The 17,992-nt window shown below is 46.5% G+C and overlaps 1 protein-coding gene and 1 long non-coding RNA gene across 2 annotated transcripts in view; one reads left to right on the top strand and one right to left on the bottom strand.

Annotated features, from left to right (window-relative positions):
* The window catches only part of RHEB (Ras homolog, mTORC1 binding), a 41,428-nt gene extending 27,547 nt beyond the window's left edge, over positions 1-13,881 (top strand). Inside the window, exons 3-8 of the mRNA XM_035029836.1 lie at positions 426-493; positions 6,090-6,172; positions 6,814-6,870; positions 6,986-7,033; positions 7,786-7,867; positions 13,368-13,881. Of these exons, the coding sequence (XP_034885727.1) occupies positions 426-493; positions 6,090-6,172; positions 6,814-6,870; positions 6,986-7,033; positions 7,786-7,867; positions 13,368-13,460 (431 nt within the window). The 3' untranslated portion in view covers positions 13,461-13,881. The remainder of the gene's footprint in view (positions 1-425; positions 494-6,089; positions 6,173-6,813; positions 6,871-6,985; positions 7,034-7,785; positions 7,868-13,367) is intronic.
* An 819-nt stretch (positions 13,882-14,700) lies between these two features.
* On the bottom strand, positions 14,701-17,740 carry LOC118026820. The gene is made up of 3 exons (XR_004683684.1): positions 17,264-17,740; positions 16,798-16,927; positions 14,701-15,264 (listed from the first exon to the last, which is right to left on the bottom strand). It is a non-coding gene; the product is annotated as an uncharacterized LOC118026820 (long non-coding RNA).
* Between the last annotated feature and the right edge of the window lie 252 nt (positions 17,741-17,992).

Raw genomic sequence — 17,992 nt, 5'->3', positions numbered from 1 at the left:
AATATTGGCTCTTTGTGCTCTGACACCAGACTTCCTATAAATTAATGAAAAGTTTTGTGCTTTGGGTTCATTCTAGATCTCAAACTTAATGTCGTGTATCTCACTTTTTCACAAGAGGAAGGCTTAGCCATAGATAGAGCACTCAAATGCCTTATAGGATACGAATTGTTGCCTCATTTCAGTTCCTTTGATAAAGGTTCAAGGCGTACTAAACCTTGATTTTCATCAGTCAGCCAGTATTTCTTAGTTAAATTGTGGAAGTGGGGAAGAATCTGTAAACTCGGGGTGATCTGTTCCATTTTGTTTTATGGGATCTTTTTATGAACTTAGTAGGGACTCTGCTTAGTTGGTCATCAGTGTTCAAGCTTTAAGTGATCTAAAGTCAACTTTTTAAACTAATATTTAATTCCTTTTATTCCCTGTAGCTTTCACAAAATTGATCACAGTCAATGGACAAGAATATCATCTTCAACTTGTCGACACAGCAGGGCAAGTAAGTCTCTAGTGTCTCAATCTTCTCGCTGTCCTTCTGTCTGGCAGTCCCGGCCCCACCATCGATGCTTCAGCACAACAGCAATGCCAAGGAAACCCTTTGGGGTTTATTAACGGGCTGTCTACCAAGACATTTATGGCAGTTTTTCCAAATCATTAACTTGCTCTTCTACTTTAGAATTGTGTGAAATATACTCATAGCATTGGGAAGGTTTGTATTTATCCGTAGGATAGTGTATTTCCGTTTTGTAAACTTGCGTTCTATATCAGGATCCTATTAGTACTTTTTTCTTCCTTTCTAATATGTATGTTACATCAAGACAAAAGTAAGTCTTTTCCCGAGGAAAGGCATGAGAAAGGTATAGGGCAGAAAGGAGCTGGTTTATTGATAGGTCACATGATTACTAGATTAGGGAGTGTAGATTTGATTTGTAGATAGTAGGTAATTGCCAAAGATTAAATAACCAAAAAAATAAAAATAAACCAACACCATAGTCACAGTTTAACATAGTAGGGATTTGAGGAATGGAAGACCAAGGGAATTGACTAGAAGCAGTGGGTGAAAGAAGTTCAGAGAACTTGAAGAGTACAAACAAACCCCTTAACCCTGATGGCTAAACTTCCCCATTCCCATGGCGCCCAGTCCAGCCTTTACTAGAAACCATTCTGTTGGGCTGAATCTGTTAAACAGCTGCTGGATGTGGGGATGTTGGTCTCTGAGTCCTTCCTTGCATTTTACAATCGACAAAGGATCAGACTAGCAGGAGGGTGCGTGTAGTGTAATCTGGTCTGCCATGTTAAATGGAGGCTTTTCTTCTGGAACCTGGGGAGATTGAGATAGACCTAGAATGGTGTGGCCTTCTTATGGGTTTGGAATGAACTCCCTCTGCTTTATGTTTTGAAGTGAACACAGAAGCAAAGTGTAGCCCCCTAGTGAGCAAGAAAATAGTTATATTGAGGGGGGTGAGCACTGAAGAAACCCTGGAGTTTCCATTCTGGAAGCTTCAAAGAAAATAAATGGGATGTGTATATCATAGAGATCTACCACGTGTCTCCCTCGCTCACCCTACACATGCCCCCTGGTGGTGGGTATAAGGGGCTTCCGTCACCAGACCTCACGATGGCTGTCTTAGAGCTGAGCCGTCCTAGGCTCTTACTCTGCAGGTACCTGTCAGTGACAGAAAGGGGGTATGGAGCTTAAAGGAACAAGGGGAGCAGGAGAAGTCTTCATAGGAGAATGAGGATGTGGAGGACACAGCTTATTTTAGAAGTTACCATAGAAGAGCCTCTGGGATAAGACATTGTATTGGATTCTCAGAGTTTGTATCTTTTATGGTTAAGGTGACTGTAATTTATTGCCTAAAACAAGACACTTTTAAGAGTGAAGGGAGCCCTGGTAATAATTATGCTGGGACAGCAGGTGTTAAACGGTAGTGTCCTGGGCGAAGAAATACGGCCACATCATTCATAGTGGGCCTCTGACATCATCAAGATTTGGGTTTGCTTTTTATATCTTCATTTTGAATTTTCATTAAGATTCTGGAAAGTGGGGATGAGGATGTAAATTGGCAAATCACTTTTATGTGACGTTATTGTAGAAGTACATTTTGTAGTAGGCCAGGAGGAGAACCAGTATTTCAGAGTTGTTGGAATGTGGCTCTGCAGTCACGCTGCTGGGGCTTGAATCCTGGGTTTTTTTACTAACCAGCTGACCTTGAGAAAGTTATGAACCTTTCTGTACCTCAGATTCTTCTTCCGTAAATTGGCGATGTAGTGCCTGCCTTCACAGGACTGTCGCATGGTCTAGAGTGGATGTGTGAGTTTCACGAGGATTTGGTCCTTATTTGTAGATCTTTGATGCTTCTAAGGCCAGAGGAGTGCCTAGCATGGCAACTTGATGTTGATGTTAACAAGACACTGAATGGAACAGTGAGGGTGTCGCTTATACTTGGAGTAGAGCTGTCCTTGAAAACATTTTTCTGGAGAGAAAATTTCTTTATGTTGACTCCTTATCAAAATAGAAGATGTGTTCCTCTAGGGTTCTGTTTTGCTCTAAAGTCTGAGTGTACACTGGAGCATCACATGCCTTTAACTGTTTTGATGACAGAATAATAAAGGATGCCCCCCCTCCAAAGAAGCAGAGATCTCGGGGAGTGAGTGTATGGTGTGAGGGATGGCAAAGGCAAGGTCAGTGACTAGCTCTGCCTGTCTTGCTCTTACGGCCAGATAAGAATAGTTAGAGAATTTTTGCACAGAATATTTCAGTTGGGAGACTATGGAATAGAAGGTCATGTTCGTATCTGTGATCCGTGATTATGCGATGCGCGCACTTCCTTGTGCTGTAGAACCACGTACACCTCGTTCGGTAGCAACTGGATGAGATGTCGCATTTACAGCTGCTCCAAGAGCTGTTTCTAAAATTGGATTCTGGGGCCGCTGGCTGGCTCAGTCGTTAAGCGTCTGCCTTCGGCTCAGGTCATGATCCCAGGGTCCTGGGATCGAGCCCCGCGTTGGGCTCCCTGCTGAGCAGGCAGCCTGCATCTCCCTCTCCCACTCCCCCTGCTTGTGCGTGCGCTGTCAAATAAATAAATACATCTTTAAAAAAAAAAAGAAAATCATTAAAATTAAAAAAGAAAAGAAAATTGGATTCCGCTGGGCTGGGGCTGAGACCCCCAGTGGCGGGGGAGATGATGAAGAAAGGACAGATCCTGTCACCGCCATCTAGAGCACATTTGTTCACTGGTGTACACGTTTTAGGAGTAAAACTGTAGCAACATATGATGGCAAATCCTATTTACTTAGTAGTTTATATCGTAGCTGGTTTCATTGCCCAGCAAGGGATGATGATGAACATAGTTAAATACAGGTCGATTATTTTTAGTTTGCATGAAAGATTTTGTTTGGGCCTAATTTAAGTAGACTCTGACAAGTGACTCAGTGGCAGTCGTGTTTATAATGTCAAATCCCCCCTTTTAAAACAAGTATTAAATTACAGTTTTTTAAAAATAGTACTAAATAGGGGCGCCTGGGTGGCTCAGTTGGTTGGGCGACTGCCTTCGGCTCAGGTCGTGATCCTGGAGTCCCGGGATCGAGTCCCGCGTCGGGCTCCCTGCTCGGCAGGGGGTCTGCTTCTCCCTCTGACCCTCCCCCCTCTCATGCTCTATCTCATTCTCTCTCTCTCTCTCAGATAAATAAATAAAATCTTAAAAAAAAATAGTACTAAATGCACATGTTACAGAAATAAAATAGCGCAAAACGGTAAATAGTAAAACTGCGGGCTTTCCCCGTCCGGCGGCATTAGCTCCACCCTCCGAGAGCAGCCCCATCACCGGTCTATGGAATGTGCTTCCCGGATATTGTCTGCATGAACGTACAGATAGAGTTGGGGTTTCTTTCTTTTTCTCGCTTGAAGTAAGGTATCTCCGTGTCTCCATCCTGGAGGTGATCCCACAGCCATACACACGCCGCGGTCTTCCGCCGCGTGGCTGCATGACCCGTGTCGCTTGGCTACGGCCCACTCGGACGACTGATGGGCCCGGACGTGGTTCCCAGCCTCGCTGCCGCCGGCGGGGGCCCGGGCCGTCAGCGTCTTGCGTCATTTGGGGCCGTGCGCGCGCGCGCGAGCACGTCCCCGGCCGGCAGTTAGTTCTCGCCCGCGAGGAGCGGGTGCGCGCTCTCGCCCGCACGCGCATGTGCGCAGTGTCTTCGCGAATCTCCTGTTAGTGCCGCCCCAGTGGGTGAGGGAGAGTATCCCGGTTAATAAGTACTGTTCTTCTCATGAAGGAGTTTGAGCGTGTTTTCCTGTTGGAGGGCATTTGTGTCTCCTCCCCTGGGAGTTCTCCTGTCCGTGCACTTTGCCCTTCTTCTCTTGGGCGGAGCGTCTTGGCTTATTGGTTTGAGAGACCCCTTCATAATGCGCAGAAAATCAGCTTTGTATGTGACGTGAGCCGCAAGGTTTTGGTTTGAAAGGTTTTTAGTCATGAAGAACTTTCTCATTTTCATCTAGTTGAATTTATTAATCTCTTTTCGACTGATACTATTCTTTTTTTTGAGAGCGAGAGAGAAAGCACGAGTGGGGAAGGGGAGAGGGAGACGCAGACTCTCTGCTGATCAGGGAGCCCGACGTGGCCCCATCCCAGGATCTGGAGATCACAGCCTGAGCCCAAGGCAGTCACTTAACCAACTGAACCACCCAGGCGCCCCCCGTGATACTTCCTAACTGGTGGCGGTTTGCACCACGCCTCTGAAATACGATGACTCTCTTCTTTATTTCCCTGTCTTCTCTTCAGGGAAAAGGTGGTTTGAACTCTGGATATACTGCAGCTCAGCTGGCGACTAAAATCATTTGGAATTTTGTTTTTAATCTGGGTTTAAAGACCTCTCATTCCATTAACAAAAATGCATTCTCAGAGTTTAACACTAAAATGAACTCAATTTAATGAAACTGATAATGAAAACAAAGGTTTTATTTTGCAAATGTGGTAAGCCCTGAGATGTAGAAACGCTGTCTTCTGATGAATGATTACTATTGATGATATCAGAGAGCTGAGAGTAAAACTTAATTTTCCTTTGATTTTTATTTTTTAAAGATACTTTATTACTATGGTAAATAGCAATAATTTGGGGCAGTAATTCAGGGCCATCATGAACATTAGTTGTAACCATACTGTGGAATTGCAAAGTTAACAGAGACAGTTACTTGATATAATGATGGTTTGACCTGATTTTCTATAATAGTGCTTAGGATAAGTGGCATGTTGATAATTATATTTCAACAGAGAATAAAATGTTTTATACCAGGCAGTGGCATTGTCCTAAAACAATTAGTATGCTTTAATAATTAGCAGCTTAGTATGCTAATTAGACCTTTAGTATGCTTTAATAATTCTAAAGCTGAGTTTTGAGTTTCCTAAAGCTGCTTTATGAAACTGGGTACTGATACATTGTTATGTAATGTGTACCTTTGTTTTTAATTCCTAAACTTGCTCAATAAATAACTGTTTGATCCTCAGAAGTCTGGGTACACCCGGTCTAGCGTTTTGATTTTCTCCTCTCTCCTCGCCCTCTCAAGTGCTGGGGACAACCCACTAACGACCAATAGACTGGCACTCCGGCCGTTGTGACTTACACGCAGAGAATAGGTTTAGTGAGGACGTAACAGTTTTAGGTAGGAAAATACAGATTTATGGAATAAACCAGAAGCACTCATGAATTTCCCATGAGAACTAAAGTTCTGGACTTTATCTCCATAAAAGAACTGTTAGTCCTTTTCGCCCCCTATAAGATCACAGGACCTGTTGTCTTGTCATTCCTTCCATCCTCTTTCCCCAGGAATTGCAGAAGTTACTAGCCTTCTCCACAAAAGTCTTAGAATAGCCAGAGACGCTTTTCGAATGTTGGCTTAAAGCAATTATCAGCCCCAAACCAGTCTTAAATAAGTCCTAAGTGTGTAGGCTGTGTTTCTAGAAGAATATTTTAATCCACTTTGTTTCCTTTGATTTCTTTGACCAGGTCATGTGTGAAAAACTTTGGGTACAGATTGCTTGTTATGCTACATGAAGACTTCTACTCAAATGGAATTATTTTTTCTCCCACAGGATGAATACTCCATCTTTCCTCAGACATACTCCATAGATATTAATGGTTACATTCTTGTGTATTCTGTTACATCAATCAAAAGGTAGGACTCACTCCTGCTGCTTGCTTGAGTTTGTTTGCTCTGCATAGATAGCATTCATCGTTTTAAAGGATCTGATGGAATTGGTTATAGCAACTCAGACTTACCAGACTAAATGTTTTTCAGTGATTGTCTTGTGGAGCAAATAGGTTGTTAAGGGAGAAAAAATATCCCAGTAGACGTTCTCTGACACTGATAGAATAAAAACTGTATTTCTTCCCTCCAGCTGCCTAGATAGTGATTGCACATGATCTGAGCTCTTTTGCTAATGGAAATGGGAACTACATAAATTGATTTACTTTTTGTGTGTTTTCACCATATTAATGTGGATCACAGGCTGACTGCTAGGGCCTTCTAGCTAAAGAACATCCTACAAATTGAGATTAAAATTCGTGTTTATGTGATTTGTCAGCCAAGTGTTAGACTTTCCCATTTAAATATCTCACCTATTTCATCTTGAATATTCTCAGTAAGGGTGTCAAATACATGCACACATGAAGAAAGATTTGTAGGAAAGAATTAAGGAATTCCTTGTGTTCAGGTTATTTTATATTAAAATGGTGAGTTGATGACATATGTTTTTCCCATGATAAACATTATATAACACTAAGATGGATGTCTTATTTCATGCTTCTGTTTTACAGTTTTGAAGTGATTAAAGTTATTCATGGCAAATTGTTGGACATGGTGGGGAAAGTGCAGTAAGTAGTAATAGTTTCTCTCTTTTGTTAGATACACTCCTTATAGTTCTGTCTTCTGAACAATAAGATCTGGCACTGACTAGTTTCCTTTGGCTTTTTTGTCTCACATTACTAGAATACCTATTATGTTGGTTGGAAATAAGAAAGACCTCCATATGGAAAGGTATGTAACTTCTGAATAATTGATTTATAAAATCAAGTCTGAGATGTATGCACTAAAGTACTTTTTGTAATTATTGTTCTCATGGTGAAAATAGGTGTAGCATATCTGTGTTCAGAAATATGGCAGTGAGTGTACCCAAGCAGCAAAACCAATATAAAATCTCACCCGTCCTGACCAATGTTTTCTCTAGAAAAGAGGGAGCAAAGGTGGTAGGAAATTAGCTTTGGGTTCTTCCACCATTTTGTGCAAAGTGGACTCTAAAGAGACCACAGAAGCACTTATTCATTCAACAAATAATTTCTGAGTACTGCAGCCAGGATTAGGTCAGCGAACAGGGCCGCGGAGCCCAGTCTGGAGACGAGGAGGCTCACCAGCTGGATGCCCGTCGCCTGCGTGCAGCAGAGTTGAGCTGTGGGCCCCTTCATGGCTGCCCTTCCTCGGGTACTCACAGCCCACCTCGCTGTGAAATAGTCCGTGTCCTGGGTACTGGAAAACACAGTCGTGTTCTCTGAACCTCGAGGGCTTGCTGGAGCATGGGTAACCCCAAAAGGCCACATCTGTCCCGTTCCCCAACTTAGGCATTAATAAAGTGCTCCTCTGTGGTACACACTGGATGATAAGACTGAGCAGAGAGAATTCTTCTGCATTACAAGAAAACAGTTGATAAAAGTGGAGCCTGGTTTGTTAATAATTATAGATGTTTTCTAAATAAAGAGCTCAGTACATTAATTAGAATTTTCTTTTTCCTCTAGGGTGATCAGTTATGAAGAAGGGAAAGCGTTAGCAGAGTCTTGGAATGCGGCTTTCTTGGAATCTTCTGCTAAAGAAAATCAGGTACCAAGTTTGTAGAACTCCTTTCATGCTGCAGCCGTCAGTCCCAGGCCTGTGTCCCCTCAGTCAGCCGAGCCCCGCCCTCCCTGCCTCTCCTGTTTCACCTGTGTCCTTCCTTCCACCACTCTCGTATCAGCCTTTGGGTTGCTATCAGGATTCTGCTTCCAAAGGGACCTAGAATATTTGTAGGATAAAACAGAAGTTAAGAGTGAAGGAAAGACTACTTTGTGAACATAGATTATTATTTTTGTTTTATATTAAAGGCTGGTACAGAAGTAAGTCCAGACGTAGAAAAGAAACGAGAATGATCTTAAATCATTTTGGCAATAATTTTGTGCCTACACCAAGCCCCTTTCTCTGTAGGATGAAACGGAGTGTGGTGGATGTATTGTTTCTCACATAGAAACTGTTAAGAACCGTTTTACAGGCCTCTGTTCCCAGGTCAGCCCGGCAGATGTTCCGTTAAAGGCACATCCTAGGAAGGCTGTCGGTTTTATCTGCGGAGGCTTCACACAGCCTCTCTTTCCTTTTCCTCCCAAGGCCTTACTGTAGCCCCGCAGCGCCCCAGCTCGCCTCCTGCCTCCATTTTCTCTCCAGTGTTTCTCTGCGGCCACTAACTTCTTAAAGCTGCATGTCAGATGGTGTCGCCCTCTGCTAGAAGGCCTGTCAGTGGGTTGCCTGTTGTCTAGAGAACAGACTCAGAGCCCTTAGTGATTCGGAGGGCGGACGAGATTGGTGCTCTTCCAGTTCCTCTTGTTGTGTCCCCGTCCTTTCTCAGTCCTTCTCAGGCATGACAGAGTACGCCCGCCACCTTCCCCACAAGGGACACTTGCCCAATGCGCCCTTCCTTCGTGCTCTCCTCAGACCTCAGCTGTCCTTTCTCGATTCACCACTTACATCCATATGGTGCTTTACAGCGTTTAAAGTCTTTTCCACTTGTTCTCTCATTTGATGCTCATATAAGAGTAGTTAATGTTCATGTCTGTGAGGAAACTATTCAGTAAGGGTGACTGGCGCATCCTGGGTAAGGATGGCTGGCACACTGTGGGCCTGGTGCCCGTTTTCCCCACCTCTGCCACTTTTCCCCTGGCCCTCAAGGTTCTTTTCTCTTAACCCCCTTAATTTGTTCCGAAATCCAAGATGTGTCGTTTACCTTTGTATTCTCCATAATGTCTAGCATGGCGGGCTCTATCAGCACATCTGTCTGGTAGGTGCTTAGTCAACCCAGGAACCCCTTGATAGTCCAATCCCTTTGTCCTTGGGTTCAGATAATGAGGGAGATTAAATCTGTGTAATTGGTTCCCAAGTGCCAGGTAACAAGGGATTTGTGTGACTCTGCTCAGCTCTTGAGTGCAGACAAGTAAGAATTCAGATACCAAGAGTTGAGATAGTAAGAGATACCTTCATTTCCTAATGGAATTAAATCAAACATTTATTGGGTGTCTAATCTGTCCTTAAAATCATTTAGTTGCACTATCTCATTTTGGAAGTGAGTGTAAGATCCAAAGAGGTCAGTGAGTTTTGTAAGATCAGTCTATTTATACGGCATAAGAATTAGGACTAAAGTTTAAATCTAACCACAATTTGGTCCTCTCTCCTCTACACCATGGTTTCCGATGGATTTGGAGAGAAGGCCTCGTGCATGACCAAAGCATAATAGAGATTAAAGTATTCTTGGGGAGGGATACAGATACAGACTGTCTGGATTACAGAGTCTGTGTGTCAGCCTTGATTGGAATCTGGTTGTAAAAACCTTGTAAAAAACATTTTTGGTCCATTGGAGAGATTTTATTATGTTCTGTATATATTAGGGAAATAATGTTAATTTCCCTAGATGCGGCGATGGTATTGGAATTATGAAGAGAATATACACATTCTTAGGAAATGCAAACCAAAGTATTTAGGGGCCAAGTTTCATAATGTCTGCGACTTACTTCCAAATGGGACAGATGGGTGGATGGACCAAGAGAGGGCAAGCAAATACAGCAAAGATGTTAACATTTGCTGAATCTAGAATAGTGGGGCTAGGTGATTATTGTACAGTTCTTTCCATTTTTCTGTATGCTTGAAATTTTGCATAATCAAGATTTGAAGGTGGTCAGAAGATAAAAACTTCTGCTTAGAAGATCAGTAAGTCTCGGACGTACTGTACAGCATAGTGGACTACAGTTAACGATACTGTGTTGTTTTTGTTTGTATTTGGAAGTTGTTGAGAGAGTAGGTCGTAGAAGTTCTCACCACAAGAAAAAAGAATCGTAACTTGTGGCAGTGAGTATGAACTGGACTTGCTGTGGGGCTCACTTCTCAGGATATACAAACACCGAATCGTTATGTCATACACGCAAACTCACACAGTGTTGTAGGTCAGTCATACCTCATTTAAAAAGCGGCTTTTGGGGTGGAGAAGTGCAGTCGAATGGCCCCGGCTGTCTTGGTTCTGTTTGCTGACTTCACTCTTTCTCTCTGGTGAAGGTCTGCGGGTCCTGATGCAGTCGTTCCGCTGGACACGGTCCTTCTATAGGCAGCGGCAGGATTGGGGCACTGTTGTGTGCGCGAGGGCAGCCCCGCATGCGTCAGTAGCTTGTGGGCCCTCCTCCAGCATGACTCGGGGGCTTTGCCCGGGAAGGCCCACCGCCTGGGGTTAATGTAGCTTTCTGGCGATGACCTGGGATGGTTTGCTAGAGCTACGTTATTACGCCACTGCAGGGTTTCAGGGTGCAGGCCTCCGCCGTCTGGTTTATGCCAAAGTATTTTGTGACGTGGCTTCCAGTTTGTGACGTGGCTCTCCGTTGGGTCATTCTTCAATCTTGGCACTTCCTTTAGAAGGTAGCAAGACCCAGATAAAACGTGAATCATGCTGAAGGCTCAGAGCTAAAGAGAAAGGATTCCAGCTACTGTGATTCTTCTCAGTTTTGATACATTTAGCAAATGGATCTGATAGTTGCCAAACATGTCAAGGGAGGCAAGGGTCCCGTATGGCCGCCTCACACAGCTCAAGCCAGAGAAGCACAAAGATGAGGTGATGCACTCGTCATCTGTTCTGTTGCGCTGCCCTCAGATCAGCAGGTTCCTCATTAGACGGGAAATGAATCCTTTAAGGCGAGACGATCCTTGTGCCCAAATCAGGTAATACAGCAGTGACATGCAGTTCTTGGGACACTGACGACCTGAGCATTTATCTCAAAGGCGTGTCTAGAGATGCCTCTGCTCTCTGTCACGCTCTCGTACTCCTGCCCACGTGGGCTTGGAATGTGCTGAGGGGAATCAGGAGACCCTAAGCCTGGCGAGTCTCTCCCCACCCAAAGGGGAGAAACCAAGTAATTCTATTCCCTTACGTTAGAGGTGTAAGTGATTCTAACCCACACATGGGCCAGAATGCTTGCTACTATTGGTATGGAGTAGGGAGAGAATTTGTCTGTGTGGTAAAGACCATGCATGCACGCACACCACACACCAAGTTCATGTGATTAGAGACCAGTCTGTGTGAACTACTCAAGCTTCTTATCTGTGATTTTTCATATAGCTTGTTTGTCATTTGTATTACTTACCTAAGTAATACAGATTCAGTGGACTTTGTTAACAGAGTGCTTGCTGGAAAAAATGATCAAGTCAGTGAGAATCCTGTACTCTGTTACTGAACTATGGGACGTGCTTGCAGTTCTGGCTTATTTCTTGTGGAGGCCTGCAGCTGTATTTTCGCAACGGGATGAAAGAACATACTTGGGCAGAGTCAGATCACACAGATAATCAAGGAGAATTCTGAGATTTATCTGGAAAGCCAAATTCCAGGCACACTGTTTTCTTGGTGAGAGTTTGGCACGTGTTTTTCCAAATATTTTTCTGTGCATTTTTGTACAGTGAAATAAACACTTTGTCTAATCATGGGAAAGGAGGAAACCTTACTGAAGCCAGTGACCTTGATTAGACAAGAGGGGTGGGATCTGGGGCCAGCTTTAGCTAAATTAGGGGTGCCTTGTCCATGGCAGCAGGGAAGGAGCCGGAGCCGGTGAGCCCAGACTCAAGGGTTGGTCAGTTTGGTGGACGGAGTATGTAGAGTTCTCTCATGAATGCTGCGAACTGGAAAACACAGTTACCAGCTGAGTGTGAGAACGGGGGAGAGGCTTTAGAAATCCCGGGAGAAAGTGAAGGCATGAAAGCTGCATCCGGGGAGTGACTAGCCCAGGGGAGTGCAGTTGGGTGGTGCCGAGGGTCCCCTCTGGAGTCCAGGTCCCAGCGGTAAAGTGAGCTGGGCCCCTCCGGCTGTGCGGCTGCAAGTGCCGAGCAGGCGACGGCTGGCCGGGAAGGAAGCTGCACTACGGTGACAGCAGGCGTGCGCTGTGGGCCCAGTGCCGGCCAGGGAGGACAGTGAGGATGCGAAGTGGTTAAGGGACAGAGAAGTGTCCTCGGACAAAGGAAACCCTTCCCTGTGGGGCTGAGAACTGGGGAGTTTGGGGTATTGAGGGAGGGAGGGAATGAGAGCGAGAAAGAAGATGGGTGATGGAGGGTACTTGACATTGGGCGATGGAGGGGTAGCTGTTGGTATTGACGAGACCTAGGTGCTGCCCCTTGAGGCTTTTGAGAACAGGGGCAATTTTTGATTATCATCAGGGACGGGTGTTCAGCCTAAGAGGGGAATCCCTGGGGCGCCTGGGTGGCTCGGATGGTTAAGCGTCTGCCTTCGGCTCAGGTCATGATCTCAGGGTCCTGGGATCGAGTCCCGCATCGGGCTCCCTGCTCTGCGGGGAGCCTGCTTCTCCCTCTGCCTTTCTCTCTCGCTCTGTCTCTCATGAATAAAAAAAAAAAAAATCTTTAAAAATAAAATAAAAAAAAAGAGGGGAATCCCTGCCCAAAATACCAGTGACGACTCATGAAGGGCCTGTGGGGCTGCCCAGGCGGCTGAGCGGCGGCGGTGGGGAACCGACCGGTCATTGGAGGAGAGGAGGCCACGGGGCTGAGAGCGGTGTTGGAGACAGTGCCGCCGCTCCAGAAGGGAGAGGGGAAACGACTCGGGGCTTGTATGGGCTCGAAGCTGGCTTACATCATTGCAGAGCCGCGTACGAGTTGAAGCTGAGCGTTTCAGGGAAGTGGGGGGCACAGGTCTGGAGGGGTTAGTGGGGTGTGGGAAGGGCGCCTGCCCTGCTGTCGGTCCCGTGGCTCAGGGCTGTGAAGAGGGAACCCTCCTCCCGGGAAAGCAGCGTTCAGATGGGAATGAGAGCTGACAGGTGAGTGGGTGCTCGTACTGGAACCTGAAACTAGAGGAACCAGAGCGGGGAGGGACTTCTTGGGCTGCGGCCGGTGAAAACGGGTCAGAAGCGTGATGCGAGGTTAGCTCCCGAGTCAGGAGGTGGCAGGGGTGAGGTGTGGGGCAGGAAGGGAGTCTAGGGACCTCCACCCGCCGGGGCGACAGTGGGCGGTGGGCCTTCTCAGTCCTGCCAGCAGTAGAAGTATTCATCAGGGTTCCACTTTAAAACTAATGCGGTCTAGTTTTCTCTTTGATTTTCAGACGGCTGTTGATGTCTTTCGAAGGATAATTTTGGAGGCAGAAAAAATTGACGGGGCCGCTTCACAAGGAAAGTCGTCCTGCTCGGTGATGTAACCCTGCTGCAGAACCGGACACTGGGAGTCGATCCTGCCCGAAGACGCAGACTGCCCGTTACCCTTTAAGATAAACTCAGCTTCTTTTTCCTTCTGTTAACCTGAAAGATTTCATTTGGGTCAGAGCTTTCTCCTGCCCCACCCCCCTTTCAGATTATGTTAAACTCTGACTCTGTCCAAATGAGTTCACTTCCATTTTCAAATTTTAAGCAATCATATTTTCAATTTATATATTGTATTAATAATATTATGACCCAAGAATTTTATCGGCATTAATTTTTCAGTGTAGTTTGTTGTTTAAAATAATGTAATCATCAAAATGATACATATTGTTACACTACTATTAACTAGGCTTCGATATATCAGTGTTTATTTCATTGTGTTAAATGTATACTTGTAAATAAAATAGCTGCAAACCTTAACCCCTCGAGCTACTTGGTGTGGCCTTTAAAGAAGAAAACGTGGTCCCACTGAGGGAACCTTTCCCTGCCTCGGGGGGTGGGGGTGGGGTGGCCGCGGGCCGGCCTGCTGACCGCAGGGGCTCTGGGACTCTGGGGCTCTGGCACCTGGCAGGCCCACCAGATGGCAGGGCCATGGGACGGTTGGGAAGAGGCCCAGAACTGGGCTGGCTCTCGATCGACCCCAGCTGCTGAGTGGCCTTGGAGGGTCTGTGAGGAGAGTTAGTCCCCAGTAGTGACTGTTCTCCCCTGCACCCTCAGAGCCCCCACCTTGAGCGGGGGGCTTCGTGCCGTGGGGGCACCGAGCAGAGCTAGAGCCTTCTCTCCCTGCTGCTTGCCCGTAGGCCACCTGAAGACAAGGGGAAGTTAAGAGTCACTTCCTGTTTCTCCTTGGGCCTTGCTTGATGTCCACCGCAGACAGGATCTGATTCAGATCCCACAACACTGAGTCGTTTCAAGGGCAGGGAATGTTGCCAGTAAGTGTTGTGGGGGGGGCTTGGGAGAACCTCCTTCAGACCCCGACCGCACCCCTCCCTCTCCGCAGGGACCAGCGAGGAGGAGGAAGGAGGGTTTCCTTTGCTCAGTGGCCACCACGTTGACTCTTAAGTCCCACTTGAGTGGCGCTTTCCCAGTGATGGTGCACAGAGCCAGTCCCGACCGCGAAGCAAACGTTATCACTGACTCTATTAATAAAATACAGTTTTTCAAATACTCAAAATCTTCTTGGACCGCACAGTACTGATTCTCATTAACAGGGTTTCTTCTTAGGCCTTGTGTTCTACGTGGGTCCTCCGTGTGTGGGACTTTGTTAAATCTGGATCCACTTCACCCGGGCAGCCTTTTTCATCTGAAAAGAATTTCTGTGTAAATGGGAGCTTCGAACACCATGTTCGTGCCGGAAGCCAGCTCTCACCAAGTGATCCTTGGAGGACCCGGGCCCTGTCTGGAGGAGGTCTGGGCTTCCTTTATGTGGTGCTGTTCACCTAGTCACTCCGATAGTTACGTTCTTTTTTTTCCAAGTTTTTCTTTAAATGTCAGTTACCATGCAGTGAGACTGTTCTGCGTGTCATGAACACAGCAGGGAAACCTGCACCCTTAACAGAGCCTGCATCCAACCTTGAGCCTTGGAGATACTACGGGCCGGGCCGGGCCTGCTCCCCAGTGCGTTGATCCCGTCCGCAGGCAGCTGACTGACGTGCTGGATGGACTGAGCGTGTTTTGTGTTCCAAACGTGGTGCCGCAGCTCCAGATTTCAGTGACGAGGAGTTCATTCCCTTGAGGTGCCGATGGGAGGTGGTTGGTAGTCACCTGCGATGTGCTGATGTCCTGGTTTGCTTCCCAGCCGCCCTATTTACAGATGAGGAAACCATCTTAAAGGTGTCAGCAATTGGTTAATGTCAAGGACCAATACCATTGTGTGTCCTCTCTGCTCATGTGATACCTGAGCTTCTGAAGAAATGCTAGCAACTGCCAGATTTGACTTAAACTTTTTGTTACTTAATACTGTGTTCAATCACTCACTTCTAGGCCTTTTTTTCTTATGTTTTAGCATTTCTGAAATCAAAAATGAGTCTTACGATCAATGAAAAAGCATCATGTTCGGAAAGATAATGTTTTTCTTAGTGGTGCATAAATGTGGTCTTAGATTCATTGAAGTACAGTACGTACAAATATAAAACCAGGTATGTATTCAAAACTATTTTGCAGGGGTGCCTGGGCGGCTCAGTCGGTTAAGTGTCCCAACTCTTGGTTTCGGCTCAGGTCATGATGTCGGGGTCGTGAGATCAAGCCCTGTGTTGGGTTCTGTGCTCAGCGTGGACTCTGAGAGTCTTTCCCACTCTGTTTCTCCCCCCACTTGCACTCTCTCAGATAAATAAATTAAATCTTTATTGACATAAACTCTTCTGCAGCTCACAATTAATACAAATTATAAAATCACATTACAAATTTAAATTAACATGATGGAATTTTGCTCAAACTAGATTGTCCAGCCGCTTATACCGAGACCGCCACGTCTCAGCCATGCCACTGACGGCGCGGCCCGCTTGCCCAAACTGCTCACCACCCCCTTGTCAGCACACCCATGGGTCCTCCTGGTTGCTTTCTTGACCTTTCAGCAGCATCGCACACGGCTGGTGACTCCGCAAGCCTTCTCCCTGCTTCCATGAAACCATGTTCTCCGGGTCTCCTCTGGCGCACTGTGGGCATGAGTCTCCTTTGCTCTTTCCTTCTCTGCCAGACCTCGGCGGGCCCTTGTCCTCCCTGCACCCTCTTCCCTGGTTTCCCTATGTTTACTACCACATTTCCCGAAGGCCCCAAAGCTCACACCTGCCCCCCTGACCTCTGTGGGCTTTTCTTGTCTTAGATGTCTCGACCTCTCAGGTGTGTTATGTCAAAATTGAATACTTGATTTCCTCAGAAGCCTGGGCCTCCCCTAGACCCTGATTCAGGAAATCACACCACTGCCCACTAGATACTAAAGCTAGAAAGTGGGGCGCCATCCTCTCCCTCTTCCTCGTCTCCCGTGCAGTCCACCCCGGTGCATACTGGCTTCCCGCGGTAGGTAGCACTCCCAACCCTTCACGTCGTGGACCAAGTCAACTTGTTTAAGACCAACCATTTCATGTCACTCAAAATTCTCTCGTAATAATCATGCCAAAATCCAAACTTCCAAAGCTTGGAGCCCAGCACGATCGAGCTGGTGCTTAACCTCATCTGCCCCCGAGGCCATGCTCCGGTTCCTTTGGCCTTGGTGGTTCCCAGACAAAACGCTCTTCTCCCTCCAGAACGCCCTTCCCCAGACTTCCCACCCCCCCGGGCCACCACGTGGGCTCCTCTCCGCGAGTCTGAGCCCTCACCCTCTGTCACCCGGTACGGCACCTGCCGCGCTCCATCACTGTGGGTCCTTGTGCACACCGTGTGTTCGCCGACTAGATCCACCTGGAGCGGACGCAGTGATCCATCTGTCCCAGGCACCCTGACTCCCCAGCGCCCCCGAGCACGGGGTCTCCTGAAAAAGATTGCCCAGTGCACTAGTTCACTCAGCCGTGTCTGTCATAACATGTATTTTTTTGTGATTTTCTTAGTGGTTGCCCTAGGAATTATAATGAACATCTTAATTCATAACCATCCAGTTCGGATTAATGCCATTTCAATAGTGTACAAAAACTTGGCTCCTATATATAGCTCATGCCCTCCTCCCCATTTGTAGTATTGTCCTACAAATTACATTTTTATGTGTTGTATAAAGTGAATAGATTTGTTATTGCTTTATGAAGTCATCTTTTAAATCAAATAGGAGAAAGAAATTACAAAAAAATACATTTATCCTGTCTTGCGTACTTACCTGTGTAGCGACCTTTCCCGGTGCTCTGTAGTCATCCAGTTTCCTTGGTTCCAGCCTGAGACTCCCTCCAGCATTTCTTGCGAGCAGGTCTGCCAGCCCTGAATTCTCTGGAGGTTTTGTTGCTCTTCATCTTTCCAAGAAGGCCTTGTTGGATGTAGAGTTCTGGGTGCAGAGTGTTTCTCCTTCGGCCCTTCCCCGCCCCTTCTGGTTGAGGTTTCTCATGAGCAGGTGCAGGCCACGCGTGTGGTGTTCTGGGCTCCCAGGAGCCTGCTGCCTTTTCAAAGGCCCCTTGGACACCTCCTTTTCCAACATTTTTCTTTCTTTCTTTTTCTTTTTTTTTTTTTTAGGCTGTTTTGTTAGCTTGCTGTTGGCCCCAATGTCAAATAAATGGCTGCCGACTGTTTTTAACAGACACCATGGGAAACAGCGGTCGGGTCAAATAAAACCAAGACTTGGCAGTGGGGGTTTTCCAGGGAACTGCTGGATGTGACAAATGAGTTTTCTGAATGCGGGGCTTTGAAAGAGCTCCAACCCCCTCTTGACCCTTCCGGGGCTGCCACAGTGCTGGTTTGTCCCAATTGCGGCTGTTGATTTGCAAGGCACCTGGGAGTTGGGGTCAGGGTCTGGCAAGAGGGCAAGTGATGATGCCCCAAGGCTCACTGGTGCTGAGAACCATTCGCTTTTCTTAAATAAACACCCCCTGGTTGTTGCAAGCCTTTAGTTAATGTC

Source organism: Mirounga leonina, unplaced genomic scaffold (assembly GCF_011800145.1).
Source record: "Mirounga leonina isolate KUSES-001 unplaced genomic scaffold, KU_Mleo_1.0 Mir_321, whole genome shotgun sequence".
Classification (NCBI taxonomy): Eukaryota; Metazoa; Chordata; class Mammalia; order Carnivora; family Phocidae; genus Mirounga; species Mirounga leonina.
The sequence above is the reverse complement of the archived record's forward strand: the minus strand, read 5'-3'. Positions and strand labels throughout refer to the sequence as shown.